This window comes from Malus sylvestris, chromosome 11 (assembly GCF_916048215.2).
Source record: "Malus sylvestris chromosome 11, drMalSylv7.2, whole genome shotgun sequence".
Classification (NCBI taxonomy): domain Eukaryota; kingdom Viridiplantae; phylum Streptophyta; class Magnoliopsida; order Rosales; family Rosaceae; genus Malus; species Malus sylvestris.
In genome coordinates, this window is record NC_062270.1 from 8,393,971 (window position 1) to 8,409,331 (window position 15,361).

Here is a 15,361-nt window from a genome sequence, read left to right on the forward strand (position 1 = left end):
TTGCTATCAAAGGTTTTGTCTGCTGCTTTCTGATTTGTCAATCGTTATTACTGGGTTTTTAATTCTGTTTTAGCCGCTGCATCTGTCCTTTTCTTGGTGAGTTTTAGGACTTTCTCGCTGTCGTTCATTCCATTTTTTTTATGTTGAATTTCCACATTTGCATGGATTTTATGTATGAATTTCTTTTTTGTGCATGTCCTTAGACCCCTGGACTGGATGTATGATTTGGTTTTGTTTTTATATCAGGAGACGTGGATGTCCGTTTTTTGGGAAGCCTTCTCTGCGTATGTGAAGCTAAGGAACAGGTGGTCACATCGGAGGATTATTCGGTATTTGCTGTGGCGTTTTTCGTCTTTGTGAAGGTATGGTGCCAGTATGATTGTTTATGGTCAGAGTTAAACATTAATGGGTTGTGTTTATTGTTCAAGGTTTTCTGCAATTGTAAACTTATACGAGCTAGAAGCCCTTTTTTGCAATTTATTTGGGAATTTCTCTCTCACACTCTTGCAGATCCCTCTTCACATTTTTTGCCAGAGAATCAATGTCGCCGGCCTCTGTGCCCACCAGCCATCACCACTTTAGTATTACACATGAAACTTAGGACATGCAAAGTATGTATGTCCCTCAGATCTCATATTCTTTCATTTACTTCAAATTTTTATTAGATTTTACAGAAGCATTTATTTCTATGTTTGTCTTGGTTTATTTTGTTCTTGGTGTCTATCAATTGGTGACAAATTTGGCATGTGATATCTCTCCGAAGACTTATGCGAAGGTTAACTGTAACCTCATAGCTTCAAAGGTACTGCCTTTTTTTAATCTATGTTGTTAGATTTTTACTTTGTTTTTTCGTTTTTTTAATGTTTAATTGATAACTTGAGATTTTCTGCTAAAAGATTAGGATTGAGGGAATTTGAGAGGGATGGATCACATTTTGACATATGAAGTTTGTGTAATTGATGCTTATGTGTGGAATAAGGTGGTGAAAGCTGCCTCTAAGCATTTCAAGAAAAAAGAAGATCAGATGGATCATGTGATGTTCTTCACTTATTTAAGCATTTCAATTGGTGACAAGTTTGTGTAATTTGTTAAATTCGTTTAATTGTCTTCCTAATATGCATTAGGAGTAGGAGTGACATTACTTTGTAGAAGAAATATGTTCTTTGGTTATTTTAAAATTAATTATGTGTGAATTTACTTGGAAATGTTCATATGAATTTGGCATAATAGCATTTCACTGTTTTTTTTTTTTTTTTCAGACAACTTGGTGGAGATCAGATATCTGATGTGTTTGATCAGCATCTCCATGTTGCTTTGAGTAAGCGCCTCCTGTTTATATGGAAACACTAATTGAGTAATGTGAAATATGTGTAACTGTTGAGTCATGTTTCTTTAAAATATTATTTATAAGTATACAGTTTCAGAGATACGCACATTTATATGTATAGATTAATAATCGTACGGTAGTCCAAACCTTTAGTTTTGTGTTGAATATCCATAAAGAAAAAACCATTTCAAACTAATTTATGCTTCCCAAAGATACACTAAAATCATCTTTTCAATTTTCTTCCCACCAAACAAACAAGTTAAACAAGATGAGAAGAGATTAATTAACTAGAAGTCCAAATTTCTAAACCCACTAAAAACCCTCGAGTCAAACAACAACAAACTTTCTTTCACTAAATGGGATCGGTTGTATAAATCTTAGAATGTCATTGTGCATGGGTTTTGTGCAAAATCTTTCCTCAACTCCAAGTACTTTATGTATTTTTAAAAGTCTATTTTCAAGTCTTCATAGATTTTTCTCTACCCATTTTGCCTTGAACCTCTGTCTCATAATGGTATTTTCTAATCGGAACATATGTAGCTATAGGTCTTCATTTCACATGTCCAACCACCTTAATCGATTTTCTCTCATCTTATCTTCAATTGCGGACACTCATACTTTATCTAGAATATCCTTGTTCTTAACCTTATCATTTTTTCATGTGCACACATATCCAACAAAGCATTTTCATCTTCGTTGCACTCATTTTCTTCACGTGTTAATGCTTGACAGCCCAACATTCCGTGTCGTAAAGCATTGTTGACCTTATTGCAGTCTTATAAAATTTTTCCTTGAGCTTTAGTAGCATACGAATGTCACACAACACACCCGATACACTTTTCTACTTCATCCATCCAACTTGTAAACTATGGTTGAAATCTCCATCCAGTTATCATTTCTTTTGCAAGATGATCAAAGATAACTAAAGGGTTCACTCTTTGATACTTTCTGATTTCCAATCCTTATTCTATCTCATTTGAAACCCAATTTTCATTGAATTATTTCGTATACTCTGTATTGAATTACTTAAGTAAGTAAAGACCTTTAAATTCCCACTAAAAATCCTCGAAACAAATGCAAAATTCCAGATTGACGTTCACATGCACGGTAGACATGGCTATATTGTTAACTTGGTGAGCTATAAATCGGAGATCATTTTTCTAGGGATCCTGTGATTTCATTCGTTCATCATATATCGTGCAGTCAGTTTTCGTTAGGTATTATTTATAATTAATTTTAAATTTTAAATTTTAAAATAATTTATGACTGTACAATAATTTATGACTGTACGATGTAAGATGAATGAATGAGATTACGGGATACCTAAGATCTCTAAGAAAATAATCCTTTTCCCTATAAATCAAGCAAACAATGATGAAAGCTCACATGGTTGCGAGTGCGTCTCACGCTCTAATCAGAGATCATAATCGAATGTCAGGCTGGTCCCGCACACATCAAACCTCTGACTCCCACCACCTACGTGGGAAAGAGTTATTGGTCCACGTGTAAGGTCTTGTCCAAAATAGAATCAAGAGTGAGGTGGGAAGCACATGGGGCGCTAAATTCGTGGACGTGACCCATGACGTGGGGGTTCAAGGAACATTTTTATATTCTTCTACATTATTTTACAAAAAATGAATTTTATTTCAAACATCCTAATGATTAAGGAAGTTTGTCTCAACAATTTTGGTAGTAGACAAGTGAGAATGTATCAATTAAAAAGGTAAAATCTCGATCACAAAATTCACAAGAAAAGATTTGGCTTTTGCTAGAAATTAAGCAACATGTTATTTCTAATTTGTTTCATTAAGACTATAATTTTATATGCTTCAAAGCTAAGTTCTAAAATGATAATTTGGTATCAAGTAGGTGTTTTATAATAGTTTCTGAGATTGACATAACTTTTTATTTTGATTTATAAGATTTGAGATCGATAGAAGTAGTCATGAGTTTATCAATCATCAATCATTTTGACCATTCTGTAAAAAAATATCTGTTAAATAAGGACAAAAATGATAAAAATATTTTCAATTTAATAAATAATGGGTTAGAATGATTTGACAAAATTGAGAGTATTTTTTTTTATTTTATCCTTATTTAAGGAGGTTTTCACGAAATTACCAAAATGATTGATGATGGACAAACTCAAAGTTCAATCTCAGAACCAAATGAAGAGTTATATCAATCTCAAAAACTATTTTGATTATAAAATCTTTAATTAGTTAAGTATATTTACTGTAAACTTCAAATCTTATGTTCACTTTCATTTTGTAAAGAATTGAATCTGTGCAGCATTTATACATTGAGATTATTTTTTTTTTGGTAAACATTTATACATTGACATTTAAACGATAATAAATAGTGCAGACTCAACACTACTATAAACAAATCACAACTAATTATAACAACTACAACTACTCTAAAACCTGTTCTGGTGTGATTGATGTCCAAGAGCAATCAATAAGCATGCATTACACCCTTCACCTCTCCCTAATATCGCGTCTATAGGAAAAACCATCATTTTTTGCTTTAGCTAATATAAGGGGTGGATTCGTGATACTATTTTTTACATTTGACATACGTTTTTTATGTGGCATACTCTGTAATGTATTTTAACGATCTGACTCGTCTATCTTTTAGAACATCATTCATAGATCATCTTACAAAAAATTAAACAAATCCAAAACTATTAAAACATTCATTTGTAGTGAAGAGAACAGTTATACAAAGAAACCCTTTATCCAACGGTCGTATGAGTTTCAGATTTGGATGTTTTTTTGGTAAACATGATCTTTGAGGGAATATCTAAAATATAAACGATTCGGATCATTAAAATGCACTACGGAGTGGGATCTACAAAAATGTGTTAAAAGTCATGTAAAAAGAGTAATGTCACGTATCCTCCCATATATATATGTATATATTTGTACTGTACTAATATTTTACTTTGATAATCAGAGTTATACCAATTGGTGAATTTCTAGGTGAGTTTAAATCTTTTGCAAAGGCTCAGCATTGCCATCGATGTTGCTTGTGCTCTTGATTAGTCGATTATCTTCATAATCATTGTGAAACATCGATAGTTCATTGTGATCTGAAGCCAAGTACTGTTCTTTTGGACAACATGTTGACTAGACATGTTTATGACTTTGATTAGCAAGGTTTCTCTCATAACTGACCAGTATAAAAGCTTCAACAAATCAAACAAGTTCCGTTGGAATAACAGGACATTGGTTATGTGGTTTTAGGTAAATATTCACATCCTCTCCGCAATATCCTTTTTATTTATTTATTTATTTTTAAATTTTGCATAATTCAACTATTTTGTTCTCAGTTTGCTAACAATATTTTATGATGTTTGAATGGCAGAGTATGGTATGGGAAGTGAGGCGTTTATATCTGGATATGTCTATAATTTTGAAATTCTCTTGCTAGAGATGTTTACAGAGAAGAGACCCACTGACAACGTGTTTAATGGAGACTTAAATCTTCATGTTACATTTTTCAATCAATGTTGTTGAGTCTTGAGCCTCCATGAAGTTTAAAAATTAAGAAAACTTGATTTCACTAGTAATTGTTAAAATTTAAAAAAAGGAAAACTAAAGAAAAAAAAACTTGAAAACTTTGAATGTTAACCAAAAATCATATAATAACTTTATTTAATGATTAGAACAAAAATCAACATTCAACCGGTGTAATCAAAATGGCACAAACAATAAATTTTCAATTTTGCCCCTCATGGCATGCCCTTCCCCGTTTAATGTCTCTCTCCCCCTTTATCGATCCTCCATCTTTTCTCTGCTATTGCTTTTATTTCCAATTCAATTTCACTTCCTTTGCAATCTCTCTCTCTCTCTCCAGCCAATCTCTCTTTCATTTTCAATTCGAATTCCACCGGTTCACAAATCAATTGAATCATCGAATCTGATAAGCCCGGGCAAGCAGCTCAGTATCGAGCCTCTGGAGCTCAGTTTTTCCTGTCAAATAGTACGCTCTCTTCTTGTTTCGGCTTCTTGTTTAAAAGATTTGCATATTTCTGATTTCGTTCCTGATTTCAATTCATGGTTTCTTTATTTTGTTATTGAATTTCTCCAATCGAATTAAAGATGAAGGTGAAGACTCCGGCAACCGGAAGCTGGAGCTGCTAGGCTTGGAGGGCAAATGACAAACGAGGAGGTCAAGAGCTTGAACAGACGGTCAGAGCTGTTTCTTCATGCTTTTGCTTTTCAATTTGTTAGGTGCTTCATTTGGAACCTCCTTTTTAATACGAGGGATGAGTTTTTATTATCTAATCATCTCTTAAAATTTCTTTTAATTACTTTTCCAGTACATATACATCTTAAATAGTTTTGTCGCAATCATCCAATTTCCATATGGGTTTGACCTCTTTTCATTGTTGACGTGGGATTCTAACTTTGTGAATGTTGATCTATCCCGAATGAGTTTTTAACTCGATTAAACTATAATACTATGTTTGATGTGTTCTGGATGGAATGAGTGGGTTGGGGCTTGTGGTTTTCAAATTTCATTACAGGAAGTTGTATTTGGGAATAGCATTGCATTGTTGTTATGAATTCTAATCTTGATTCTGAACAAACAAGCAAACAAAATCGTCAAATGTTTTTACATTTTTAGGATTGTTGGCAAATTGCTTAGCTGAGCAGGATGCACCAGCCTTTTCCTGGGCGACTCGCATTGCCTCACCTACATTTAGGTGCCTGATCATAGTTTTCTGAGACCTTTCTTTTTCCCTTTTGTTGTGGTTTGGATTGGGGGATGGTGTTTGTCTAAGCATTTAAAAGGTAATTGATATCCCATGTTTGACATGATAAGTGAAATTATTTTGGAGCTCAAATGGTAAGCTTGTGGATGAATGGTTGATATAATGGACAATTTAAAAAGTTTGATCCTTATCCTACCTTAACAAATACGTTCATTCTTATTAGTTCAAAGCATTCAATCCCTTTAGACTTCGGTCTTGGATCAGGAGGAATTTTGATCACAAATCTATTTGCCTTTATGGTCACGGTGATAAGTTAGAAAAATTATTTATCTTCTGGTTACTTGTTATCAGCGTTACATTGCCAACGTGGGTGGGTGTACGCTGGGTGGGTGTGAGAGGGCTCGGGAAGAGGGAGGTCCGAGAGTGAAAGGGAGAGTACTTGGGAGGGAGAGACGGGAGAGGAGTGAGAGTGATAGAGAGCTGAGGGAAAAGTAAGACACGCGGCCAAATGGGAGAGGGGACCAACATGGATGGGTCCCACAAACACAGATAAAATATACAATATTTAAAATATCCCTCAAGATTCGTAGTTTCATAAGATCTTCGTTTTAGCTCCAAACTGAGATCCGTTTGCGCCTACGCGTTTGTTCTATCGAGAACTACAAGGATACGCTGAGAGAATGGATCCTATGTCTCTCTAACCAAAGGCCAACGATAATGAAAAAACTTTGCATCTAGGGCATTTTCGTCAAACCACGTTTTTAAAATTAGTAAAATTGTAAATGTAGGGACGGATTGTCACGTAATTTTCAAGTAGGATGCACAATGGTTTAGTAAACCTTTCAAACACCCAACGATATAAGAACAAGCTCATCAATGCATCAATACACATGCTATATAGGAAAAAGGAAGATATAAGAGATTTTGCATATTCAAGATGAAATATGAACAAAGACAAAGAACTTGACATTAAAAAAAAAACTGATTAACTTTCAATTTCTACCGATATTATGTTCCCTATTAATATGAGATGGTGTACAAGATCTTCAACCTAATCAAAATTTCATACCCACATGAATGGTTGATGACTCTTTAGTCAACCTGCTACCCGAATCAAGGTCAGACCAAAACATGTTCTACAAAAATGTATAAAATGGGTTTTCACATTTCGACTCCATGAAATTGATTTTCTCTTAAACCTAATGAATTGCCTAAATGACTCAATGATATACACAAGTGTGCACCTGAACATGAAACTCCACATGATGCACACAAAAACTCAATTCAAATCTCGAATACCAGTTGGGTCCTACAATTTGCAAACAAACAATGTCAAACACGGAAAACATTGAGAATTAAATTAGCAATCGGCTTGAACACCAATAATCAATTTACTTACAGGCACACGCCGAAACGCTTCGTCAATCTCTTCTTTTGTGAGACCCTTCTTCTCGAAAAAATACCGTCTGTAAACAACAAGAGAGAGCCCCTAACTTTCGGGTGTGAAAGGAATTTCACAACATTTTGCACTTGTTCCTCCCTCATTGGTTCGGAATTCACAAACACTAACAGTGTAGAACTTTCCTGAGCGGGCTCTACCCGATCATCTTGCTGACCCACAATTATGAGTTGAGCAAGCCCTGCTGCTCAAGTTAACAACCACTATTATTATTTTCACATAAATTAGACTGCAGTTAATTTTGCAGAAATTGTGATTTCTTTCATAGGCCATCAATTCATTCAATCAATTCCACCAGGAACTAAATTTCCCTAAGCAAATTTTCAGTAAATTAACAAAAAGAAAACAATAATTTACATAACTAATAGAATATTCAAATTGTTCATTAAGTTTGCAATTGCATACTTAAACTATAAAAAGCCGTACCCAGTGGAAAATAAATAATAAAATTAAAGTAAAAAATGAAACAAAATTTAAGGAAATAAGAGAGAGAAAGAGAAACAGAAGGAGAGAGATGGCACCTGGGTTCTGCTCTTTGTCCTTCATGATGTTCCTAAGTCCAACTGAATCACTCAGCAGACAGAAAAAATACAAGAAAAAGTAAAAAAAATGAAAAAAATAATCAACAAAAACAGAATAAAGGCTTCTAATTGACAATAAAAAGCTTCTAATTTAAGGAAATCAGCCATCAGCAGCATCTCGGCCGGCCTCCTATTAACCTCAAACAAGAACACAGTCCTTCATACAAATCTCGGTTAATTTGATTCTATGAAGCAAAATCCAGATAAGACTTGAACATAAAAGCAAAACTCATCGAATCAAAATCAGCAATGCACAAACCCCAGTTTTTGTCCATCTTCTAGTACCTTTTGCAGTCGCTCTTCAAGCCATCTCTAATGATGGTCAGAACCATCTGCAACTCCTGTTTATCGGTGGAAGACTGGTCGAGATCGTCTCAGGCTTCTCGAACTCTTCCTCGTCCTTCACTTCCTTGTGGTCACGAGGGTAGCGCCCTCGCCGTCGTTCACGATCATACCGGGCTTACAAAATGAGAAAATAGCAAAAGAGAAAAGGATAACAGACTAAGCAAACAGGGAAAGGTATTGCAGTCGGGGTAAAAGCGGAAACTCACTGCTTGGTTCAGTTTTATTGGACTGGTTTGATTTTGGATTTGTCATAACCATTAAATAAAGTTAATAAATAATTTTTTATTAAAATTCAAAGTTTTAAAACTCGTTTTATTAATTTTCCTTTGAAAAAAAGGTTTTTTGGAAGGTTGAAAGGTTTTTTGGAAGGTTGTAGGTCAGTGGTGGGATTGAATGGATGCCACATTAAAGGTTCACATCCAGGAGAGATTTTTCAATGCGATTGATACATTGGATGGTACACAATGTGTCACTATACAAATGGTGAGATATGTGTACTAAAAAGTTAGTAACTTAAAAAATAAAAATGTTCACTACTTCTATTAAAACACGTAATGTACCACTTTTGTACTCATCACAATGAAAAATTTCTCCACAATATGTGGTTGATTTAGCAAAACACACATGTACATGTAGAAGGTGGGATCTCACTGGAATTCCTTGTGCCCATGGAATTGCTGCAATCTATAGAAAGGAGGACGATCCATACAAGTGTGTTCATTCTTGTTACAAGAAAGCAGCATACTTGAGAGCCTACAGTACTCCTTATATCCATGCCATGCATGGTCAAGAATTTTGGCCACCTACAAATCACCAACCCGTTGCACCTCCAAAGTATTATAAGCAAGCTGGTAGGCCAAAGAAGGTGAGGGCAAGAGAGCAAGCTGAGCCACAACCACCATCAACCTTAAACAAATTGCCTAAATGCTTCAGCAAGGTCACTTGTGGAATGTGTGGCAAGAAAGGTCATAATCGTACAACACGCGGGAAGAGGCAACGACAAGCTTCACAGGTTAAAGTAGCTTAATGGTTTCACTTATCGGCATTTTTAGTCACATATGGTTGTTATAAATTGGGGAAGATCATCTCATAGGTAGGGATGGGCAAAATATCCCGTTCATTTAAACTTCACGGTTACGGTTATGAGTATAATCGTTTATCCGTGAAATTTAAATGAGTGATTATAGATATTAACCGCAGTTATAAACAGGTAACCGTTTACCCATTTATTTCATAAATGGATGGTTATGGCCACGTTGATTGCCATTTGGCTGCTGCTGCTGCTTCATTATTGTTAGTATTTTTTATTATTTCTGGTGATGATCCGATGGTGTTCGTAAATGGTGAGCTTTTAGTGATTACTGTTTATGAAATTTTAGTAGTGGTCTGAGGGCTCAAAACATCATTTTTTTTTTTTGCTCTGGTCGACCATCGTGTGAGTGACTGCCTAATTTTTTCAATAAAAATAAATTCTATTAATTTGTTATACATGGGTTAGTAGATAGAAAAATATTATACACATGGGAAAAAATGTGGATAACCTTTCTTACGTGTAGACGGGTGAAAAGGAATAACCTTTTGTTATGTGTAGACGGGTGAAAAATGAGTAATAGTAAAAAAAAAGATAAACGGGTTAAAAGGGGTAAATGGGTAAACAGGTATTAAATGATTACGGTTAAATGGGTATGCGGTTATGGGTATGGTTAACCGTTTATAAATGGTTATGGGTATGAGTATAACCGTTTAGACAATTATCTAACAGGTAAACGGTTATGCGGGTATGAGCATAAACGGTTATGGATAAATAACCGCGGTTACCCGTCCGCCATAACCGTTGCCCATCCCTACTCATAGGCCTATGGTGAAGTTGGGAGAGTACAAACTTGTGCAACCAATTAAATCGACCATAACTCACCAACTACTTAAAGTGGGCAAACACTGAAGAAAGTTGAAGTTCCACCATAAAACCAATTGACAATATGAGGAGTAGCCCAACTTGTTATAAGCCCATGCAAGGTCCATCATTCCATCAATGTGAGACTCATTCTTAATACGCTCCTCAAGTGTGGTGAATTTTCAAGCCTAACACATGGACAACACAACGGGGTGACGTGGCGCACGTGTGGCCGTTGGACTTCACACGTGGAACAACCTGCTCTGATACCATGAAGAAAGTTGAGGTTCCACCATAAAACCAATTGACAATATAAGGAGCAGCCCAACCTATTATAAGCCCATGTAAGGTCCATCCTCCCATTAATGTGGACTAATTCTCAACAAACACAAGCAATGGTGTGCTCATTGAAAACTTTGGTATTTTAAATTTTAATCTTGTATTTATAGACGGGTGTATGTGTAATTCTTTTTATTGATCATTTTGTAGCATGCCACTGGAGGAAATATGGGAAGTGAAACTCCACCAAATCAGGGACAAGAACAATCTGCATCTAATGCCATCTGTTAATTTTTCTGGTTTTTTATTTTTACTTTTATTGTTTGTAGGTTTCTAAAAGGGGTAGAGTGATACAAATTGCAAGAGGCAAGTCAGTGCACAATTCAAAAAAGCCACCTAAAAACCATAGAATCTGAAGCCACCTAAAAACCATGGAATCTGAAGAAATCATTTGGAAATTTAGACTTTTTGTTAATGTCATTTTTTTCTTTTTTGGATGAAGACAATGTTGTGAACGTTAAGCCCTCAGTATTGGTGTTTTTTATTTTGAAGACAATGGATGAAGACAATGTTGCTCAAAATATGTTAAGATACAAAAGTGGGTGTGTTTAGTTTAGCATGTCACGAAATCGAATTTTATATAGGCTCTATAATTTGAGAAACGGGTTGAGGTTTGGTGTTAGAAATGGAGTTGCAAATATATATACGCTACTCAAACACAACTATCCACATGAATACTCTCTAACACAAATTTTAAGGGTTTTACTAAAGAAAAATAAAAATTTGTTAAAATATCTTAAAATGACATAAATAACCCTGAACACAAGTTATGTGCGAGGCACATGACTTATTTTGAATGGAAAACTTAACGGAGTTAGGATGAGATAACAAATTGATGATTTCGACAAGTTGGTATGACAAATTGCTTGAAATTTTAGTTTATATGATACATTGAAAAAGGTGTGCAAGTTCATATGACATTTTAAAAATTTTCCCTTGGGAACATTATGGTCCCTACGTCCAACCAAATAATAAGGTTTTTGATGAGATAATGCATGCCAACTTGAGCATTATAATGTTCATGATTTTGTTTGCGTCTATACATATATTTACTCTGTAAATATAGATTAGGTCGGTTGGTAAGGCATTGTATCTGTCGTGTTCTTATATTCAAGTTTAAATTCTTCTCTCGTAAGTTATAGTTTATAATATTGTCTTATCAAAACTAAAGATACTTATAGTGGGATATATTTTGCTTAAGTATGTATGTTTGCAAGATTAAATGAAAACCTCCAAAATGTATGGGGTTTAATTGAATTCTAAACACCACCACCACCCTCATATAATTACGGCAAAAGGCGAATTTAGGAGGGCTCCTTTCAATCATCTTGTACCCCTGCATATTATTGTGATTCAATGAAGCTTCCCGTTAAATGAACTGCACCAAATAGGGGAAACATTTTTTGATCTCTGTGTCCGGAGCCAATAAACACAGAGATCTAGATCACTCATTTTAAATCAAACGATTCTAAATAGCTCATTTTATTTCCCGTTCTCACACAAAGCACGAGTTCAGATCTCACTCTCTTTAACTACCTGGATATCCGAGTTCTTGAACTTCGAAAACAAAAATTCGAAAAGGATCTCGACTCCAAATAAGGTAGCCCCAAAAATAAGGGAAACCCCACCCCACCCCCAAAAAAACACCCACCCACAACAAACGTACAACTAAAAGTAAAGCTTTATGAGGGGTCGCTCTAAAATTGTTCTTAAAATTAAAGGAAAACTAACGAAAAGTCCAAATTTTTTTTAGTTTTAATGAAAAATGACAAATAAAGGTGTCGTGAATAATGACAAATAAAGGTGTCGTGAATAGTACCAGGGAAAGGTAAAAATATGATTTTTGGTTAAAAGTAAATAGTATCAAAGTGTTTCGTTAAAACTCCTTAAAATTAACTAGTCCGTCATTCCAAAAATTGTTTTGACAATGTTGCATTTAAATATTGTCTAACAATATAACATTATTCCGGACAAAACTTTTGTATAAATTATAAGTTAAAAAAAAAAGACACAATACAGCTTCTTCCTGACTATTTTAGGTGTATACTCCATTGCTGAAAATTCTACCATGCTCATCATAATTCTTGCCAATCCACCAGGCAATGGGGTTAAATTTCCCTTGACCAAAAAAATGATGGTCCATCGGTGCCAAATTGGGTAGGCAATTGGTGGGCTCCAAGAACCTCGTTGAACTACCCTTGTAGCCAGTTGGCAATAAGTAACGATGGGCCTGACGTCAAGTAGCAGAAGGTTGGCCCTAACCCCGTGCACCGAAGTGAACCAAATAGCTCCAATTTGGGCGCCTCATAGCTGTTGGATTTGCAACCGTTTGTTGATCCGGACCATTAAATTCAAACAATAATAGAAATTTAAAAAGATGATGTTGTGCCACGTGGCACTTAGTGACGCATTTGATATTAAAATTTTGAAAAATTCAATGATCAGGATTAATCCCTTGGTAAAAAATCCAAAAAAAAAAAAATGAAAAAACTTACAACAAAAAATATCTAAAAAACTTACAAAGTTCACACTAAAACAAAAATGGGAGCAATATTACTAATAGATAATGACAACGATGAAAGTGGATGAAAATCTCGTCGCATCTCCTTTCAACCCTTCAAGGAAAACCCACTTCTTGGGCCGTCTTCAACCACGTAAAGCTTCACTCTTTTATTAGTTTATGTGTTTAAATTTGTTGGGGTTTGCAGTTTTGGATTGAAGTTTGTGTTTTGGGATTTGTTGGGTGCTCGCATATGGAAATTTGGAAATTTTTAGTTGTGGATTGTGGGGAATTGACGCAGTGGCGGTCCTATTTCATGTAAGTTGCTTTCAAATGTGTGTTTTTGGTGAAATTATGATGAGGAGGGTTGGATAGTTGGACTGGTTTTATTTGTTATGTGAAATTAGAGTGGGATCAATCAAGGTTGAGACCTTTTTAGGTAAGAGTAATTGTGAAAGTTATGTTTTTACAATTTTTTTGGCAAATTTTGTGACTTGGTGGATTTGGAATTTTGGTTATATTATATGTGTAAAGAAAAAGTTGAACTGCATGAAGCTTGATGTAATTCTGCTTTTAATCAATGTTGGACTTGGGAAACCTAGTGAATATAGAAGCGAATCTACGATTAGTTAAGAAACTTAAAGGAGCTTGAGGGGTAATGAGGGTTTTAGGTATTTAGTGACATTCAGGCAATGCTTGATGTCTATTTGATGTCGGCGGATAGGAAATGCTCGAACAAAGAAGCAAGGTGCTCGAAGAGCTGCAGTAGGTAACTACTTGGTTTGATTAGATTGCTATGTCAAACAAAATGTCCCCTGTAGTATGTTATAGGGTTAAAGTTATACATTAGTGTTCTTTAGCGACTTGGTTTCAAAATTTTCGTTTTCGTTCGACTTTCCTTGGTCTGTGAGGCCAATGGTAGAATGATCATGGAAAAATGAAATTGTTTTGTCTTAATATCTCTTGTAAGAGCGGGTATGCATTCTTAAGGGACTTGTTTGTCATTCTTTTAAGCTGTTTAATGTGCTTATTTCAGTATGCATAATCCAAAGTCTATAACTACTAAAACTAGCACTACAAGGGCGAGGGAGCTATCATCTCTTTGGAAATAAGAGCTATAGACATGCCCCGTAAGGGTCAATAGGTCTCAGTTGCATATCTAACTTGTTTCTCATGTGTTTTCATCATGAAGGTTAGAAAAGATGGGTGCTCTAGACGCGCAGTGAGTGGTTCATCAACACCAGGGATGGCGGCTGATCTCATGTATGTGATTACATGCTGGAGTTTTCCATGTGCTTGCCAATATGCTGAGTCTTTTATTCATTGGAATTCGGCTTGAGCAAGAATTTGGATTTGGTATGCATCTGGATTTTTAGCTTCATGTAGTAAAAGATAAAGCACACGACATAAGTTGTAGAATAATAAATTAGTTACCAAGTGCAAAACTTCTTTCATAAATCTAGAAGAGAAACACTTTCCGGATGGCTTTAGCTACCTTGCGATTAATCTACAGAGGATTTCTATGCATTTGTTTATTGAATTGTAATCCTAGAGTAGTGGTCATGTAGTGCTGGTTGCATTATAACTTACACCGGTATGTTGTTTCGTTTGATGGAAACAAGAGGACGTTTTATTCAGCGGTGGGCAAAGAAAAGAGTTTATACACCAAAGATGGGGTTCAAACTTTAGTTTTAGACATAGTATTCCATTTTACAGAATAAAATTGCTTGAAACAGAAGTTGAGAGATTATTTCAGTTTTCCATCACATCTGTGGGAAGAAAAAGATTGTTTTGGATATCCTGTACATGTAGACATGGCGCCTCATTTTGCAATGTTTCAAGATGCCGTCTATTTGAAAAGATTGAAAAAATAATAGTTTGATGCTGATCTACATCATGTACAGTTGTTTTGAAGAACTGTTTTAACTAATTGGTTTGAAATTCTAATTTTTTTTTTTCGAATTGGTTTCCTATATCTCATGTCTGGTTTTGGTGGGAGTTTGCTTTCAGCTCTTTTTATTCAATATGGTATTTCTGTTGGTGCTTCTGATGCACTTTTTGGTTTACTAGGAAGCATGCTTTCAGAGCTCACATCAAATTGGACAATGTATGTAAATAATGTAAATAAAATTCCTTATACTCAATGATGCACCTCTTTATAGTATGCGCATGACCCTTTGATCTTACAGTTTC

General features: G+C 35.0%; 2 protein-coding genes, 1 long non-coding RNA gene and 1 pseudogene across 4 annotated transcripts in view; 2 read left to right on the top strand and 2 right to left on the bottom strand.

The window, feature by feature from the left end:
* Positions 1–9,447, bottom strand: part of LOC126591204 (uncharacterized) — a 51,005-nt gene extending 41,558 nt beyond the window's left edge. Inside the window, exon 1 of the long non-coding RNA XR_007612290.1 lies at positions 9,239–9,447. This is a non-coding gene — a long non-coding RNA (uncharacterized LOC126591204). The remainder of the gene's footprint in view (positions 1–9,238) is intronic.
* LOC126591176 (putative receptor-like protein kinase At3g47110) overlaps positions 1–15,361 on the top strand; it is a 117,849-nt gene that overhangs the window by 33,406 nt on the left and 69,082 nt on the right. The window lies entirely within an intron of this gene.
* On the bottom strand, positions 6,996–8,658 carry LOC126591197 (uncharacterized). The gene is made up of 4 exons (XM_050256795.1): positions 8,376–8,658; positions 8,031–8,072; positions 7,450–7,693; positions 6,996–7,359 (listed from the first exon to the last, which is right to left on the bottom strand). Exons 2-4 carry the CDS (start codon positions 8,053–8,055, stop codon positions 7,335–7,337), a joined length of 294 nt encoding a protein of 97 aa, XP_050112752.1. The 5' UTR covers positions 8,056–8,072; positions 8,376–8,658; the 3' UTR covers positions 6,996–7,334.
* The window catches only part of LOC126591198 (RHOMBOID-like protein 1), a 64,858-nt pseudogene continuing 62,757 nt past the window's right edge, over positions 13,261–15,361 (top strand).

Excerpts from the sequence above, each read along its gene's own strand:
- LOC126591197 (XM_050256795.1), bottom strand. The coding sequence starts at position 8,055 with ATGAAGGACAAAGAGCAGAACCCAG. Across the intron at positions 7,694-8,030 it reads GGACAAAGAGCAGAACCCAG|CAGGGCTTGCTCAACTCATA; the intron begins GTGCCATCTCTC and ends TAACTTGAGCAG. Across the intron at positions 7,360-7,449 it reads AAGCGTTTCGGCGTGTGCCT|GACCCAACTGGTATTCGAGA; the intron begins GTAAGTAAATTG and ends TGCAAATTGTAG.